General features: G+C 51.6%; 2 protein-coding genes across 5 annotated transcripts in view; one reads left to right on the forward strand and one right to left on the reverse strand.

Moving 5' to 3' along the window:
- ADORA1 (adenosine A1 receptor) overlaps window positions 1-1,994 on the forward strand; it is a 28,343-nt gene extending 26,349 nt beyond the window's left edge. For all 4 annotated transcript variants that reach the window (XM_062595134.1, XM_062595136.1, XM_062595135.1 and 1 more), the window contains exon 3: window positions 1,043-1,994. In XM_062595134.1, coding sequence (XP_062451118.1) covers window positions 1,043-1,676 — 634 coding nt within the window. In that variant the 3' untranslated portion in view covers window positions 1,677-1,994. The remainder of the gene's footprint in view (window positions 1-1,042) is intronic.
- Window positions 1,995-4,766: 2,772 nt separating this feature from the next.
- MYBPH (myosin binding protein H) lies at window positions 4,767-18,658 on the reverse strand. The gene is made up of 10 exons (XM_062594780.1): window positions 18,400-18,658; window positions 17,974-18,108; window positions 15,935-16,102; window positions 13,059-13,147; window positions 11,348-11,543; window positions 10,849-10,988; window positions 10,520-10,679; window positions 9,369-9,505; window positions 8,734-8,920; window positions 4,767-4,864 (listed from the first exon to the last, which is right to left on the reverse strand). The coding sequence occupies exons 1-10, from the start codon at window positions 18,656-18,658 to the stop codon at window positions 4,767-4,769; spliced, it is 1,569 nt and encodes a 522-aa protein (XP_062450764.1).
- Window positions 18,659-18,864: the final 206 nt, after the last annotated feature.

Raw genomic sequence — 18,864 nt, forward strand, 5'->3', positions numbered from 1 at the left:
GTAGGCCTGAGCACTGGGAAAGGGATCCAGGCTTTCCAGCACCTCCATACAGTCCCCGTGACCTGGTTAACACCAGCTTTGCTCAAAAACTCAGCAAACATTCTTTGTTCAATCCCCTTCAGTGGAAAGCAATAACTCTTGCACTGTGAATCTTCTCAGCCTCCAAGGAGAAGCTTTCATCTGAGGGCCAAGGGGAAAATCAGTCTAGTGGGTTTCACTTCCCGCTTGTAAAGATCTGAAGAGATGGACACAGCCCCAGTGTGCTCCCTGCTGGCACGAGGAGCGGGCAGAGCCAAGCCAGAGCACGGCTCTCCTCTTCCCTCCATCCCTTGGCACCATCCCATTAGGAAAGAGGGTTTTGTCAGTCAGCCCAGCACATTAGGAAATGAAACAGGCTGTGCCCAGAAGCTTCCCCAGGGGTCCATTAGCACCGACAATCCTTCCTCCGGCCCAGGAGGTCCCAGAGGAAGCTTCTGCTAGCGATTTCCTCCACCGGTGCAGCAGGAATTAGCTGCAGCAGGGTCCCTGCAGGGCCAACGCAGGGGGATGGCGCGTGTGTGTGTGTGTGGGGGGGGGGGATCAGGCACTGCTGTGTGGGGTATTCAGATGTAACATGGGCTGCCAGAGACATGAAGCCCCTCTAGGTATTAGGGTCACTTTTGATCATGCTTTTTTGAATACATAGAGCCCCCCCATCCCTAATTCAGGCTGCTAATGCATTTTCTGGCTTTGAATCAACCTCGAGAGCTCCAGGATTACCCCTGAGGTCTCTTCCAGTCACTGGGGCTGGAGGAGGTGGTGTGTACACTACAGGGTACAGACCCTGTACAGACAGGGAAGGGCTTCCCCAGGGCACATGCAGAGAAACCATGATGTTAATATCTTTATCCAGATGAGTGGTTAAAAAATTCCAAGGAGGGGAAGGAAGAGCACTGTGCAATCTCAGTTTGGACACTGGCACCCCAAGTGAAGCAGTCTTAAACCTGGGCAAAGGATCAGGCTAGTGTTTAATTCTTCTCTACGGTCGCTATCTCTTCCACAGATATAAAAGTGTGGTGACACCCCGACGGGCAGCAGTGGCTATTGCTTGCTGTTGGATTGTCTCCTTTCTGGTGGGACTTACCCCTATGTTTGGCTGGAACAACCTGAACAAGATGCGGAGGACTCAGGAGCTGAATGCCAGCCACACAGAGTTTGTCATCAAGTGTCAGTTTGAGACCGTCATCAGCATGGAGTACATGGTGTACTTCAACTTCTTTGTCTGGGTCCTGCCTCCCCTGTTGCTGATGCTACTCATCTACCTAGAGGTCTTCAACCTCATCCGCAAGCAGCTCAACAAGAAGGTCTCCTCCAACTCCACTGATCCACAGAAGTATTACGGGAAGGAGCTGAAGATTGCAAAGTCCTTAGCACTCGTCCTGTTCCTCTTTGCTCTGAGCTGGCTCCCTCTGCACGTCCTCAATTGCATCACCTTGTTCTGCCCATCCTGTGAGACACCACACATTCTCACCTACATCGCCATCTTCCTCACCCATGGCAACTCGGCCATGAACCCCATTGTTTACGCCTTCAGAATCAAAAAGTTCCGGACAGCCTTCCTGCAAATCTGGAACCAGTATTTCTGCTGCAAAACCAACAAAAACATCAACAACACCACTGCCGAACCAGGCAACTAGGAGCTAGGAGAGAGCAGAGAGATGAAGTTCTCCATGCCCAGCCAGGTTCTCATTTTACTGTTGTTCCTGACATCAGGGGAAGGGGCGAGGACCCCAGACAGTTGGGTTTGCCAACCCTGTGCAATCTGAACAGCTACATCCCCAAGCTATTCTAGGGAGTTATTTATTCACAAGCATCGTACTGTTTTGATATTGTAGCCTGCACTGTTCCTTACTTTTTTGTTGTTTTTTTTAAAGGTTGCCAAATATTTAAGAAGAAATTGTACAGACAAAGGCGCGGTTTATCTTAATGCAAATAAAGCAAAATGATGAAAACCACCCAGAAGGTCCTCTGCTGTTGATGGCGATCTTTGCCTCCCTGGATCATGGTGGTTGGTGATGCTGGGGACATCGCTGAGGGATACTTCATCCTCTGGCCACCATATCCCCAGGCCCATGGAAGTACTTAGGTATCAGTGGAGGGGGACACACTGGTGGGAGCGAAGCTGCCAAGAGCAAGAGAAGCCCTGGTTAATGAGATTTTGCCAGCTCAGAGGCTGATGGAGGTTTCAAAAGCACCCCTGTCTCTGCATAGCCAGAGAGAACTGAGCCAGGCTGGGACATCAGACCTGAAAGGGGATCAGGAAAAAGCATCCCCTGACAATGCCAGCACCCACTGCAGAGTGAGGAACCCAGCACTTCCCCCCACTAAAAAAAAAAAAAAAAAAAAAAAAAAAAAAAAAAGTTCATCCCTGACTTGCAAAGCTACCAAAGTGGGAAACTGAAACCCTCAACATAGCCCCAGAGCACACTCAGCAAGAAGCACCCTTTGTTCACCCGATACATCTCACCACAGACTCCAGCAGTACCTTGTCACCCTGAGAGCAGCACCCAGAGGGCTATGTCCCCTCTGTGTGCCCTCTTTCTCTTTTTATTCTAGATAGCTTCAAGTCTTTTCTCCCTATTCTTATCCAAATGGGCCTTCTCAACTCATCCTGCACTGGAGGGAGGTAGGATCTCTGGATGATGCTCAGAACAGCACTGCCAGACTTGGCTTTACAGCAGGATTTAATTCCAGGGCTGACTAGGTGGTGGGAAGAATTAATTTGAGTTAATCAGGATTCCTTTCTTATCAGCATCCCTTATTCACTAGCCTCCCATTGGAAACACACTTCGTATGACCCTTTTTCTCCCACGGGAGGGTCATGCCCCTTGGACGTCACTGAAGGACCAAGTGACTGCAGCAGGTTCCTGCAGTGGCTGGGAGGGGCTGCAGAGAGGAAAAGGAGCTTGGATGGGTGAGATTTATGGGCGGCTATTTAGTAGGCTATTCAAAGAAAAGCAGTGTACATATGGTGGGGGAGATGGGTCTGTTGGGTGCCCCCTTCACTCACCCAGGCTGTCAGCCCTGTTCAGTATGGAGGGAGCTGCAGCTGGTTACATTTCAGTGAGAGTAACAGGAGGGCAGCAAAAGAGGGCGGAAAGAACGATGAGAGAGAAGATGGTTGGGCCCAATCTCACTCATTCATCTGGGATATCAATATACAATATCTGTACAGCTCCGGGCTATCCAGACTCAGACAACTCTGGGCAAAACGCATTGGAGTGGAGCAAGGAGGCTTGCAGAAGAACAGTGATGGTGAGGAGAGGAGCAAATCCTTCCTTGGGCCTCAGCATGAAGGAGGGGCCTTGACCACCTTCCTGATTTCCCTCAGCTGAAGGACTGGAAAACCTGTATCAGTAGTGCCCAAGGATGTTCGAGGTGGAGCATGCACTAACACACACATGCAGGGGGGATGTGGCTCCCAGGGACCTGCATGGCAGGAGGGCATGAAGGTGGGCTGCCTGTCCCCATTGTAGGGAAGTCCTGGGGGGCAGCTGGCCTGGTCCTGGACACATTCATCCAATGTCTGAGCAGACTGTAGCTCACAAGAGCCCAAAAGCTTGGTGCAGAGGAAGCCCACAGCCCCCCAGTTCAGTGGCTCCCACCACCCCTGGCTGTGCTAGAGGTGAGTCCCTCATGGGCAGGGGCTGCTTCACCACAGAAGCTCACATTGACCATCCCGTATGGCCTCCCAGTACACCCTAACCGTTTGCAGCCCTTCCTGGGCAGCACATAGACAGCCGGCAGCCTCTCTAACACTCCTGGTGTGATCACCACCACCCACTAAAAGGGAGATGTCCTCTGAGAAGTCTGAGCACTGCCCATATGTTGCCCTGTCTAAGCCTTCAACCCTGGGCTAATGCAGAGAGAACTCCGCGCGCACACACACACACACACACACACACACACACACACACACACACACCCTGTATGCCTGGTCCCTTCATGCGGCTGTAGCTTGGTCATGGGTTAGGACTGCTGTTTACCAGTGCAGGTCTGATTCCCACTCGCTTCTCCTTTTTGCAGGAGGCTGCTTTCCTGGAACTGTCATCTTTGTCTGCTACTTGCTAAGGTACCCAGAATCATAAGGACTGGGATGCTCGTAAATTAAAAGGCATTTAGATGATTGCTTTCAGAAAAAAAAAAATAGTGGATTTTTCCGCTCGGTGCCCTCTGGCCCTTTCCCGGGGAGAGCTCACTATATGTGGATACTACTCCCCTCCCCAGGCCCCTGTGGGGTTACAAATACACTCTTCACCCTGTAGGAGTGTAACAAACATCTGGGCACAGCCTGTTTGTAACAAGCAAAGGGCACAGCATGCAGCACTGCACAGTCCTGGAAATGCTGCTTCTCCCACCAGTCTGGTGGGGCTGTAAACCCCCTGCTAACACAACCAGCTTACAGCCCCTGTTCCTCCGAGGGTCCAGCTGGCCAAAGGCATGATCCAAGATGCTGAGGATGTCAAGGGAGCCAGGACAGCCTTGTTAGTATCCAATGTTGTGTGTGAACATGTTGGAGGATGCCAGCTCTCACACTGCCGTATGTGGTTGCCTGGTCCACTGCCTGGGCGGCTGGACCACAATCCTGGACCCAGGCAGCATCACTAACCCAAACCAGATCAAAAAGCCAGCCTGACCATCAGCCAGAACAAAAAATTAATATGACAATGCCCTCTGTTGGTGGAAACAATATCTAGAGCAGGCAGTGCTGAGACTGCACTAAGTGACTAGGGGAAACCATGAGACAGGTTGCTCTGGCTGGACACGGGTGATGCTACACAGGGCTTCAACTTGGCCTGGTTGTTGGGGACCAGAAGTGGGTGATCTGGGGAAGACAGAGTCAGAGAGGAGGTTCCCCACTGCAGAGCTATTGGAGAGAAGCTGCACGGAAGAGATGGTTATTTTGACCCTTGGCACTGTCTGGCTTTGCTCTCCCAGGGCATGAGGGTGGTGGACTCAGAGCTGGCAGTGCCAGATGTGTGAGCCAGGAGGGGACTTTGGCTGGATACGACCTAGGATGCACCAGGATAGCTAGGAGATGGCTATCTCAGGGCAGGCAGCCTTTTCACTCAGGCTGAGGGATGCAGCCCGATGGCAGGGCTGGCAGGTAGCTACAAGAGCTCTTGCCTTCATCAACATGCCAGTCCTTCAGCCTGAGAAGGACAATTGTGCTGATGGAGGAGCTAAATCACGATGCATGACCCTGGTTAACAGTGTATTTAGTCAACCTGATGGATCTGTCTGGGCTTTCTGTTAATAAACAGCATCTGACCTGGACTGTCTCAGAGCTGTAAGAAATGAGGCTTCCTTTCTTCATCTGAGCTATTGATAGATAACAGGGCCAATTGCCCCTGCAGATAATGAATTGGAATGTCCTGCTCCAGCTATCTCTTGCTGTGGGGAAGGAGTTGCTAGTGCCAGGGTAGTGATGAGTTGCTGGACTGTTATTTCCCCTTTCATCGTGATGGGGATGAAGATATTCTGCTTTGATGGAGGAGCATCAACTTGAGACATTTTTGATGTTGATTTTTTCCCCCCACCCAGGATCATTCCCCGGCTCCAGCAGGAAAATTTTCCTCTTCCTCCTCCCGGCTGAACTACCTCTAGTTTAGCCAGAGGCAGCCCAGACATCTTCATAGGCATTTTTCAAAGTAAGGTCTTTCTTCCCCAGCCTGAAAAATGTCCCATCCACCCATGCTTCAATGGGATGCTATCACAAACCTACAGCACTCCCAGCAGCTGTCCTCCTGCCCCATTCCAGCCCCCCACATGCTGACACCACAACAGACAGGACATAGTGTTTTTGATGAGGACCAGCATCTCCTCAAACAGATTTATTGTCACAGCTAAGGACACATCCAGAGAGGACTGTGTCATGGCAGGGTGGGCACATGAGCCACCTGGGAGCACTGCCAGGGAGGGGCAAGACCCACAGGCCACAGAGGCCATGACTGGGAGCATCACCTCATGCTACAATACCAGATGGTGGCTGGGCTGTGAGCTGCAGAATCCACCTGCAGCAAAAAGGAACAAGACTTGAGTACCAACAAGCACACCACTGCCACACATGGGCCAGGAGACTGGTGGTCTGGGATCAGAGGGGACATCTGGTCCCAGCCATGTCTCCAATACAAGAAAAGCCTAGTCCAGCTCCTCTGTCTTCTCCCACCCCAGAAAGTTTAGGTCCGGCCTTTAGCTCTATTTTTCCAGCAGACCCACCCTGCGCTCCTTTTTACCTGCTCCCAATTCCAGTACTTGCCCCCATCAGTCCCTGGTACCCTATGTCTCCAGCCCCATCTACAAACCCCAGGCTCTGTCCCACTGCAACACTGCTGCCCAGGTGCCTGCCAGACCCACCAGTCTCCACATATATCTCCTCCTTCTCCTGCCCACACTTACTACCCTCCCTTCATCTTGTAAAGGGACAGGTTTGTCTGAAGCCCTGCAGCATCTCACCCAACCAGTACATCTCCAGCTGTTGGTCAAGGCAGCCCTTGGCTGGGCCTATCAGCAGCTGACAAGGCCTAATCCAGGACACTCAATGTACTCCATCCCTGATGGACTAATCCATCCTCCCTCCATCCCACAGCTACAAACCAGACCTACCTTACTCTTCATCTCACTCTCTGAATTATCCTCATTGGGGCACTGTGGGAAAGCACAGCAGATGATAAACCCTTGAACTCCCCTCACCTCTCTCCCCTTTTAAAAGTGAGCCAGAACATGACAAACCTGTTCATGCGCACAGACCAACACGCACCTACAGACACCACCCCCACGCACACACGCTCCGAGTGACCATGTACACTGTCCTCGCTGCCTGCTCCCGGCCAGTTTGTCTCCAAGACCTCCCAGTCCCAGCCTGAACCTCAGCCTGGGCAATTCCCAAGAGCATTGTGTCCCCAGTGAAACAACAAGCTGCCCTTACTGACTTTGTCATGCTGTCCGCATGGCTGCACTTTTGTCCCTGCCTGCAGGGCAGCATGGCCAGGGCTGGCTGGGTCATTGCTCATCACACCAGCTGGAAGCCCTGGCACCAGGTGTTGCAAAGCCAAATACAGACCCCAAAACTTGCTGAAAAGCACTGTGGCTTCAGCAGGGACTGAGGGTGCTGGGCGCCAGCTGGATCACAGTCCTGCATGCACAGAAAGTAGGACAGACTGTGTCTTGGGGCAACTGTGCGCTAGGAAGCCACAGGAGGAGAAGTAATAAAAAAAAAAAGTCCAACAACACCAGGACTTGAGAAACATTGGTGCAATGTGTGCGTGTGGGCATACAACCTCCTGCATCCTCAGATGGGTCTGCAAGGCCCAAATGAGGTGTCTGAGGAATAAGTAAAGCAAGTAGGGCATCTCCATGCAGGACTGGCCTGGATACCCTGCTGAAGCAGGGAAGTGTGATCTGCAGGACCCTACAACATAAATCAGGGCAACTTAGCTGTAGGTGGAGCGAATCAGTCACCCAACCATGTCATGGCTCTTTGCCATTGATAGTTCTGCCTGGAAACATTTAATATGGCATCCCCAACTCCCAGCTTAAGGAAGATGGTATGAGGGAAACACTGAAAAGCTGTGGGATGCCTGTAGGAGGGAACTCGATCAGGGTCTCCACATGGCACTTCCTCTTTCCAAACACTGAGGATGGCCTGGGGGAGCCGGGCACAAATCCTTTCCAGCACCCTTGAGCACGTCACCACAGCGTCAGGGCTGTAGTGAAGATACACAGTGTACCAGAAGGGAGTTTGTCCTGGAAACACAGATATTTTGCAGCAAGGGGATCAATGCATCCCTGTCTCTAACTGGGGAAGGACATGGGAAGTGGAGAGGACGTGATGGAGAAATTAACCCCAAAGGGTCAACCCAGGATGCTGCCAGTTGTTCAAGAGAGGGAGGGGGATGAGGATATGACCCAGTCCATGTTTGACAGATAGTTTGCAGTCACAAGAAAAATCCATTCACAAACAGATTCAGATGTTCACACCACTGATGGATGTGGTGCTTGTTGGTCATGCTGTGGGGTAGTGAGGGCTTGGGACCTTTCCTTGGCTGTCCTTCAGCTGTCCTGACACAACAGGCAGGGACAGTGAGGGACACGGCATCCACATGCTGCTAGAGAAGACAGAACCTCCTGAAATAAAAGAGCCCAGTGGGATCTTCCCTAGATGCCATACACACCAGCACCAACCAGACAAGGGACACCAGTCACCTGCATCATCCAGCCCCTCGGATCAGCTCTGGACAGTCTCCTTGCCATCATGGACAAGGTGCTCAGACTGTCCCTCTCAAGTCATGGGGCAGGAACCTCTTAGCTTTGGGGTAGTTTTGGCAGAACCCCCATACGCATGGCTTGCAGGTGACTTGAGGCACAGCAGAGTCCTGGTGGATTCAGTGAAGAGCAGATGACTGTCCTGGCCTCCACCAGCATCTCTGATCCTCTAACTCTGCAGTTTCTGGTTTTGTCCCTATTTTTGGCCATAAATGAGAGGAAGAGGATTTCAGCACAACAGCATGCTGCAAGACCGTAAACCCAATAAGCACAAAGCTCCAGCTCTGCAGGGTTGTCCAGCGTGCTGAGACTCTTCCATCACCTGGACTCTCAGTATAAAACAGGGACAAACCATGTAAAAGGGAGAACAGAGAAAGGCAAGCAGGGAGAATCCTGGACCTGCTCCTCAATTTCCCTAGTCCATCTTACCTTTCACATCAAGTTTGCAGTCTACTGAGGCCTCCCCTAAGGGATTCACAGCTTTGCATGTGTAGACACCCCCATCAAAAGGGCTGGGCTTGCGGATTTCCAGGGAGCAGACGCCCTGCTCAATCATTGCTATGTACTTGGGGTCTTCCCGTATTTCCATCTGATTTTTCATCCAGATGATTTTGGGCTGGAAGGCAGCAGGGCTTTTCGTTCATTTTGATACAGGCAGAGAAATAAGCCCCAAAACACAACCACCTCCCAAAGTCATTCCTTGCTTTGTCCAGGCCCTGCCTGAAGCTGGTGGCTGCAGTAGGATCCGCAGCGAGGGGCAACATGAAGAGACAAATCTTCTGGCCCTGAGCTCTAACCACTGCCCCACACTTCTTTCCCAGTGCAGAAGGAAACCATATGGCTAGAAGTGAAACCAGTCTCTCACTTCCACTGTGCAAACACCACCAGACTTGTCCTGGTTTGGTTTGTGTCAGAGGGCAGCTGCAACCCTTTAACCCCAATCAAATCCTAACCTGACACAAGCAGCCATCACTCAGCACCTCCAACCACTTTGCAAAACCCAGCCAGTGGCTCCCCACATGCACAGACAATGTCATTAATGGAGGAGAGATCCAGCTACTAACCTGTGGGAAGCCCCGGACAGAGCAGAAGAGGTGTGTGCTGTAGCCCCGGGTAGTGGTTCTGTCTGTCAGGGGCTGGGTGAACTTTGGAGGCTCCATCATGTCTCTCTGGGGTATCTTCTCTGACTGGTAAACAGTTTCTAGAAAATTGGGGCAACAGCTGGCTGCAGCAGAGCTGGGTCTCCTGGGCTGAGAAGCTGCATGGTCAGGGGAACTCAGCCCAGGGTACCCCAAAATACTTTGCTCCCTCTCAGAATAAGCCAGACATCACCTAGCCTGACTCCAGGCTTCACACATCTTCAGCTCTCACCAGTCCTGTCTATAGCTACCTTCTCATCAAACCATGCCATGTTAGTGCTGGTGGAGACAGTGCAGGGTCCTTGCAAGGGGAGGATGTGCATCTCTGAACTGACTGTGTGATGCATGCTCTGTGCAGCAGGTGACATCCAGATCAGACCACTCTCAATCTCCTACTCCACCCACAAAATATAGTGGACAGAAATAGGAGCTGGATGCAGGCTCTAGAGGGTGGCTGAGATCTCTGACTCACTACGTTACCAGGGAGCAGGGTGGAAATAGAGCAGGGAAGAGCCCTGGTTCTGAAATAGATGATTGCAAGGGTCTCTTGCTCCACTTGCCTTGAGTGGTAGGGCAAAGCTGGGGCTATTCCTCACCCTTTCTTACTCCTGCCTCAATCTCACTTTGGAGAAAGGGGGGAAGATGGTCTAGGTCTGAATTTTTGCCTCCTACCCCACTCTTGGGGCATCTCCCCTGCCCAGGCCAGCCCCATACTGTGCCCCCCAGCCTCCCAAGTAAACTTGGTGCAGGGACCCCATGACCCATTTGGGTCGTCCTGCAAGTGAGGTTGACTTGTCCATGGGCTAGGGGCCAGGGTGTTTATGTCCTGACCCCTCCCAGGAGTCCAACCACAGCAACAGCCTTCCCTAAAGATGAAATGAGGTGCAGAAGGAGGACAGAGGACTTCCATACCTCCACCCCAGGGAGGCACTGCCTCATTCTCACAGGGCTCATCATGGCGACCAGCATGGCAGCATCACCACTGAAAACGCCAAGGGCCTTGAAGCCCCTGACCGGCTCAAAGGGGGACAGGACACCTCCCACAACACCTTCCAGAATCAGGGCCCTGTCCTCACTTGTCTTTTTGATGTGTGCTTGGCTGGAGGTGACAGCTGCTTTCTCACTCAGTCCGCTGGCATTCTCTGCAAACACCCGGAAAGAATAGGTATTGCCCATGATGAGGTCAGAGATGGTGCAGCTGGTGCGAGTGCAGCGCTCCAGCACAGTGAACCATTTCTGGGAGGAAAGGGAGAGTGGTAAGGAAAGACAAACCGTTCAAAGAAAGAAGAAGGTGGTGGGGAGACAGCAGCAGCTCATGCCTCCCCTTCCCACCGCAAAGCCTATCAAGGCTCTGTCAGCACCAGGGCACTTGGGTGCTGTGGTTTGCAGGAGTGCCCAGACTCACCCCACTCTTCTTGTCCGACTTCTGCACTGTGTAGCCTTTGATCTCAGAGTTCCCATTGTCTGCTGGGGGAGTCCACTCCAGGGCCACATTAAAGCCCCACACATCCACCAGCTTCAGGTTCTGAGGGGGGCCTGGTGGTTCTGCAATTGCAAATCCTCACAAAGTGACATCCTAATTTTCTCCCCCAAAATTCTGCACCTCAATCATCCCTTGTACCCTGCTTCTACTCTCTTCTTGTCCTATTGCAACACACAAGGAACAAGAAACTGACTGAGTTCTGCACAAGTACATGGGCTAGCAGAAACCCTGCATCCGCAACCGGAGCATATTGGCACTGGAGTCCTCCACACACTGGAAGAGCAACCCCACAGTCTCCTGTCTTGTTGCTGGCCCTGTCCCTTCCCATCCAGGGCAGGGGCTGCCTGCAGAAACGAGACTCCAAGGCATCTCACTGTAGGCAAACAGGAGTGATCTTGCAGAGCCCCATTCCCCATCTTACCAATCACTTGGATCTCCACGATGGCTTTGTCCTCGGCTCCATTTATCCGGATGGTGAGTTGGTACTTGCCAGAGTCACTGCGCTGTGCCTCACGGATGAAAAAGATTGTGTCCTTCTCCCCATTGCGGATGTTGATGCGCTTGGTGTCTAGGGGATGGCCATCCTTCGTCCAGATAACCTGGGGTTGTGGCTTTCCCTGGAACAACCCAGGGCAGGCAGGTTAGGAGTTGCTCGAGAGCATGATCTCAACTAGTGCTGCTGGAAGGAAGGGTGAGCAGAGCCACCAAACTTTATCCAGACAGCTGTGGCATGGTAGAGTCGTTCTCATTCCACAGTTCCCAGGGAAGAAACTACAGCTCATCCCTGTTAGCCCCACTGCAGGGAAGCTGTCAGACTCTTGAACTGGTCCTTGAAGCTGCCCCAGAGCAAGCCTACCTCTGCCTACCCAGGGCTTTGCAGACCTGAGCTCATGTTGCCTAGACTCTGAGCCCAGACTCAAGCTTGGCAGTAGGGGCTTGTATTCAGTGTCCAGGGCTGATTCACGCCTGGAGCATGGCCAGCGCTGCCTCCCAGCTGCCAGTCAGACATGGCATAGATGCGTCCCTCGTTATAGGGGCAGATTTCTGCCTCGCGCTTCCTTCCTCCTACTCTTCACCTGGGTGTTTCAGAGCTGGAGCTGTTCAACTCCAGATGCTGTGGACCTTTGGGGCTTCTCAGGAGAATGTGCAATAAATCAACCACACAGATGAACTCCAGTTTGAACCACCAGCATCAGCCTCTCGCTCTCCATCATTCAGAAGCTGGGGCTGCCTTGCTCTAAATGCGGCTACTCTCCCTGGGTGGAGCCCTACCATCCTGCTGCCGGGTCCAGTAGCATGTAGCCAGACACTGCAAGTCTGAGCCAGAGGAATGTGAGCTGAGCAGGGCTCATCAGCTGAGACTGCAGCAATATTTGGTTCTTTGTCTTAGTTCTTTTGAGGTTTTCCTATTGCCAACACCACCAGTATTGACACTGCCTGAGCAGAGATGGACACTGGGCAGGAACAAGAGAGGGGTTCACACCCTGTTTCCTGCATGGCTGCCACCCTCCAGCCCACATGAGGTGGGAGGAGAGGAGAAGTCAGACCACAGCTGGCCCCAGGCACCTCATACTAGCTGGAAAAATCACTGTAAAAATCAACCTGCAGTGAAACAGTCTGAGGGATTAAATCCCAAGGAAAGATCACCACCTCTCCTGAGGCACAGCGAGGTGCACATGCTCTCCTATGCTCACCAACAGACACAAGGGAAGATTCAGGGGCCACCCTGCTTTGGCTAATGGAGTGGCCCAGATGACGCAGCCTGTGCCCCAGTGTGCTTTCCTCATAGGAGATATGGGGAAAGTAACCCCCTCACCCCAGAGTCACCTACAAAATCAAGCATGGAGGAGCTAAGATTTGTCATGATGGGAATCAAGGGCAAAGCAGAGGGTGAAAGAGACTGGTCCTGGCTCCCAGTTTAGCCCATCACCAGGCACTGTGGTGCCAGCAGCCCCCAGAACATTCCTCCCAACTCACTCAGCCCAGGGGGTAGAGAGGGATACTCAGGGGGCAAGTAGCCCCTTTTGCTCTCACTGCCTCTGGTCAGGCACAGTCCCCTCCATCCCTCATCTGCAGCAGGCACAAAATGCTCACCCAAGCACACACCTCTATGGTGACCATCGCCCGCCTACCTGGAAAGGGATCATCAGGTTCACAGCATCCCCAACATGCCTGACGTAAGTCTGCCGCAGGTGACGGGGCACACGGATCCTCGGGAGCTCTGGGGGAGCAGAAGCCATGCCACAGGGCCACCATTATCATGCGACTGTCAGAAATCTCTTGCATCCTGAGAGATCCCACACAAGCAGACCCACCCCATGCACACTCCTGCTTGGCCATGAGAACATCCAGCCCAGAAACACAGCCACCTCTTCCCTCTCATCTCCAAGACTGCGCTTCCCTCCAGAGCCTTTCCAGCCTTCTCCTTTGCCAGAACCCCCAAATTATGTCCCCATTTGTCCTTGTCCATTGAGATCAACCCAATGACACCACTCTGATGGTGTCACTCCTTTTGTTATAGCCAGTCCACAGTGACCCACAAGGGCTTAACCAGAAGAGGCATCACAATAGCACTACTACAGCATGGCCCTGATAGTGCTGAAGCCAAGGATAGCCTCTCCCTGTGGGAAATATTTCCTCCCAACTCAAAAAGCAGATTTTTCTAAGACACATAATCCAATTTCCATAAAGTACAAGACTCACTATGCCTCCTCCTTAGTTGTGTGGTCAAGGCAGCCAAGAGGCTGAGGTAGTGCATGATTCCTCAGAGCTGCGAAAGCCCCAGGCTGGAAAATGAGGGCTAATGTCCCCAAGGGAACATAACAAAGATAAGCAAAAAAAACCACCAGAGAATGCTGATGGAGCTTGTCTCTCCTTCCTGGGGTGAAAATAGCAGCTGTGTAACCCTACCGGCTCTGTGCTGCTTAGCGGTCCTTCTGGGGAGGCATCGGGTTTACGTGAGTCCCTCATAAAAGAACTGTGTGTCTCTGCCTGGATTAAACGTGCCGGAGCTTAGCTCTGGGGAGGGATGGCATGAGGAGGGGGGTGGGCGACGGCCAGAATTAAACCAGAAGTGAGTGATGCCGAAACAGCTGTGAGAGTAAAACGTAAGCAGTGGGCTGGGGAGGGCAGAGAGATGCCCAGCGGTCCCAGATGGCCCCACCAACAGCTGAGATGGTCTCTCCTCCACGCACACTGCTATTCACTCCAGGAATCCATACATTGATGCAGACACTTGGTCTTATCAGTCTGAGTGGAGCAGAGAAACTTAGCCTCCAAGCAGGAATGTTAATTCATGAGTATTTCCCCCAGTTCGTGCCCACACGTGCCTTGCTTGGCTGGAGAGGGCTGCCCAAGGTCAGTGACCCAGGTGAAGCATTGCGACATGCCGGAAGGTGTTTTTCCTGCCCATTTCCCTGAAAAATCTAACTGCTGTGCGAATGTGTGTTTTCTCCCTCTCTCCTCTCCCTCCACCTCCCAAATCCACTTGCCTTCTCTCGTGACACCTGTTTTCACACTGTCTGCCTTCTATATTGTTGCTATTTTAAATCCCTGCTGCTCCCCTTGTAAAAGTATAAATGATCTGTTGGGAGGTATAAGATGTGCTTCTTAATAAAACGTGAAAAACAGGAGGTTACAGATAGGGCAGAGAGGGACAGACGTGTGTGCCTGACGCACATCAGCGCCAGTGGGGTGGCTGTGGGGTGCTAGCAAAGCACTGAGGGGTAATTTGTTTCTCAGCAAAACCGGATATTATGTGCAGGGATGTATTTCAAGTGAAATGCAAAACTAGACAAGTGCAATTTGCTGATTAACTGTTTCAGTTAGCAAAAGAGTAAAACAAAAAAACAAAAAGAACAAAAAAACTCAATCGCTTAGCATGGAACAGGAGCAAATTTTGCATGGGTCTTTCAGGTCCCTGATTTTTACGCCCCCTCAGCCAGTGCACTCAGCTTAGCGAGTGCTCCATTGAGCTGTAAGTGGGAGACCTGAGCTCTGCATTTAGCATCTCACCACAGTCTTCCCATGCCTCATTTTCCCCAGCCCCACAATGAAAATAACAATTCCTTTTGAGACCTGAAGGTGAACATGGCTAAGAGAGAGATACTAGCTGCCAGACAGACCTCTCTTCCACTGATGTTTCTGCTTAAATCACCAAAGGATTCAGCCCTACTAGGCAGGGTGGGAGTTTGGACAAGGAGGCAGACAGACTAGCCAGGTTCATCTCCAAGCAGAATGCGAGGATGGACCCTGCAGAGCCCCCTTTCCAGACCCTGATAGCTTTCTCCAGGTCTTTTTTTCTATCAAAAGTTGATGGTTCCTAGAATAATTTTCAATATTACTACTATTTTTAAGCAGCTGAGAAACCTGCTGCACTCTTTGAGTAACAGAAAAACTTGCACATTAACAGTTCCTCAGAACAGAAAAAACAAGTCTATATTTTCCGATGAATAAATGAAAACCGGCCTTGCAATCATACATCAGCCTCTGCATGCTTGCGGCACCCGAGGAGGAATTAAAGTCTTGCTAAGCATGGCAGCAAGGTATTTACTAGCGAGTTCGGAGTGACTAAAGTTCCCGTGCTCTAAACAACCAGCTCAGCTTTCCTCATCTAAATAAACGTGGCTGTCTCTGGCCCAACCACTTAACATGTGTGTGACTGTGTGTTAAAGATGTAAGCATGCCCAAGGAGAGGACAGGAAATGTGCTGAGCATGCAACTATTTCTGAATTCTTGCAGTGATATGGGAAAACATGGGTCTACTCTCTCAGGCCTCAGGTCTAAGAGCATTTTGATTGCAACTCATTGCCCTTAAAGCCTCACTATCTGAAAGATAGAGGTATAGTCTTGAGGTCAGGCAGCTGCTCCACCCCACCCTGAGGGAACTGGACCCAGTTATTGAGAATAATGATGAAGTCAAAGGCTGGATTGTCACATGCAAGTGAGCAGAATGAAAGGGAGTTCAAGTGGCACAGCCTGGAGCATGCATCGCTGGAGCACTACTTACGGAGGATCTCTCTGATGAGAACTGGCTGCTCCAAGGTAGCTGGAACACTGGCTCCACTGGCGTTCACTGCCTTCACGCGGACACGGATCTTCTCTCCAGAGCTAAGGTTCTGGATTGTGTACCGCATGGAAAGAAAAGGCTCCTGGTTCGCAGTGATCCAGTCTGTACCTAGAACAAAAACAAAAGAGCACTTCAGGCACACCGCAGCTAGTCACACACACGTACCATAAAGTTGGATCAAGTCACAGGAGTGAAATCCAGAACTACTTCCTTGCAAAGATGAAGTGATTCAAGGCACCAGCAGAAAAAGGCATTTTAGAAGTGAGGCTGGCCACCAGGGATTCAATGCGATCCTGCATTGTCCTGGAGGCCAGCCACCCAGCTCTGCCAAGGACTGCAGGGTGCCAGACGTTGGCATATACTGAACTTTTGTCCATTAAAATATTCATCAACTACTTTTGAGTAGCATTTGCAAGTAAAAAAATTTACTTGCTGTTTGCAAGTAAAAAAAAATGGATTAAACCTACAAACAAGCCTCACAGAGCCACCATTAGCTGCCAGCAAGCCTGTACTCACTAGCAAATAAGACCAAAGCTGGTCTCTCCACCCCGCTCCCCCCCTGTCAGTCTATAAAAAGGATTTGCAAGGGTCAGACCAGCAGGTCTGCAGAATGGCCTTCACAGTCTAGAATGACCATCTAAGTGCATTTCTAGAGTTCACAAAAGGTTGTCTTATTACTCAACAAGCCAACCTGCTCCTCCTGCTGACCCAGACTCATTGGGGTTCACTATGCTCCCCAGCTCCCAAGCTGCTTCCTTTGGTTGGAAGGGATGTCTCAAATTCACCCCACAGCCAAGACACAGGAGCTCCCTTATGTCAGACAACAAGGTCTTGCAACCCCCGCTGAGCCTTTTAAGGGTTTTCTCAGCTAAAAAACGGACAATGCAGCACCACAGGACTAGGTGACCCATGCAGGCAACCAGAGCAACTCATTGGTGCCGGGTTTGCTAGGCCTCTATTCACACTTCCAATCTGAAGTTTTTCCTGTCAAATGCTGACAGATGAACCAAGTCCCACCAGCTCCTCTGTCCCTTCCCCACCTGCATTACTGAAACCAAGGAAACCAACAGACAATTCTCATTGTATTTTAGTCAGCCAGGGTCAGATTTGCAGCAGTCCAAATTCAGCAGCTATGGAGCCCATGTGGTCATCACTGAATGATTAGTACTCTCTTGTCACCCAGTCAAACCCAAAGCAAGCTAGGAGAGCATCCAAAACTGTGACCTCTGAGTGGCTATCAGCCAGCTTCCTCTAGGAATGGCTGCATTTTTCCTATTCCCAAACAGTGGTCTCCTCACGCATTGAGTCCAGGTGTGGTTACTTCCCAAGCCCACCAGTCCCATGGTGAAAGCCTCCCATGGCCAAGCAAGTGTCAATCATGCCTGCTACAAGCAAACAGCTAAGGGTCATGGTTCACGTTCTGAAGACCTACCAACTACTTCAGTCTCTCAAACTGTTCCAACGTCATCCAGCACCCACACACCCATCCCACTAGCCCTAGGCTTCGCCTTGAAGATCCCTCTTCCACAACTGCACAAGGTGGGTCTCTCTCACCCAAAGCCAAGCTGGGCTTCACAAGAGTTCCCCCAAAAAATTAAGTCTCATTCACCTATGTCATTCCACCTACAAGCAATGCCATTGAAGAGCCACAGATAATTACTGTTACCCACCAGCCTACTTCCATCCTCTAGCAACCCACAGCCCTCCTCCTTCCAGGTGTCTTGAGCCCCTTTCTCCACAGCTCAGGGTTTGCCCACTACTTCTGCCTGCCAGTTGCTCTTCTGTTACCTAGCAGTGCCTATTCCTCCCTCATCCTCCCCCGTTATCCCCATCTCCTCTGTGTTTATTTTTAGGCAAACATGGAAGAACTGCATCTTCTTCCTCCTGAGGTCTTGAATCACCACCCTGAGGCTGTCCTCTGCCCTTCACAGTAACACATCAGCTCTTCATGCTTACGAGGCAGGAAAGCCCAAGCCTACTTCCATCTTTGCAGAACTCCACCACGTATCCATCCAGGCCCGAGCGGCCAGTCTGCTCCGGGGCTTTCCAGGTCAGTGTAACTGAATTTTCACTCACTTCTTCCACAGCCAAGGACAAAGGAGGGCTGGGTGGCTCTGTAACAAATCAATGGCAGTGAGGGCAGGCTCCCAGGGTGTCAGAGGGTTGTCAGAGGGCAATCACAGAACCTCTGGGCTGGTCTTCAGCCCTCTGCAGGTCCTTGTCACCCCTTCCACCCTAAACCTCCAACCCTATCCCACTCCAATTATTTCTCTGCCAATTTCATCCCAGCATCTTTCTCCTCCACAACAGCATCCCACTCTCACCCTCCCTACTCCCAATACCCCTGAGTATGCCCTCCCAGCCTTAAAGACTCCCCCCGCTTTGATTTCTATCCCCCTTCTCACCTGCTTTAGGCTTCTCAGGCTCAGGTTTAGCAGCTGGGGCTTGGGGTTCAGGTAGGGGAGCCAGGGAACCTTCTTCGGGGGCTGGAGTTGCCTCTGCTGTTGGGGTGGGAGCTGGCTCATCTGTGGGGGCTGTGGACTGCTCCATGGCAGGCAGGTTCTCAGGGGTCAGGGGCTGTTCAGCAGCTGGGGCTGGTGTTGGTTCTTCCTTTGGGGCTGCTGGAGCTGGGTGTGCAGCTGGAGCTGTGGTTTTGCCAGTCATTTCTGCAAAGCCTGGGGACCGGGGAAGGGAGTATTTCTTCTCTTGGACCTCTACTCTGGGTAGGGGTCCCTGGTCAAGATTAATGATCTCTTCTCTGGACCTGGGGTCTCAACTCCAAATCTGGGGTCCCTGCTCTGGACCAAGCGTCTCTACTCTAGATCTGGGGTCTCTGCTGTGGACTAATGGTCTCTGCTCCGGGCTGGCTG

Source organism: Rhea pennata, chromosome 25, assembly GCF_028389875.1.
Source record: "Rhea pennata isolate bPtePen1 chromosome 25, bPtePen1.pri, whole genome shotgun sequence".
NCBI lineage: Eukaryota > Metazoa > Chordata > Aves > Rheiformes > Rheidae > Rhea > Rhea pennata.

Excerpts from the sequence above, each read along its gene's own strand:
- MYBPH (XM_062594780.1), bottom strand. The coding sequence starts at position 18,658 with ATGACTGGCAAAACCACAGCTCCAGCTGCACACCCAGCTCCAGCAGCC. Across the intron at positions 18,109-18,399 it reads GCCTGAGAAGCCTAAAGCAG|AGCCACCCAGCCCTCCTTTG; the intron begins GTGAGAAGGGGG and ends GATTTGTTACAG. Across the intron at positions 16,103-17,973 it reads GGAGTTCTGCAAAGATGGAA|GTACAGACTGGATCACTGCG; the intron begins GTAGGCTTGGGC and ends TTTTTGTTCTAG.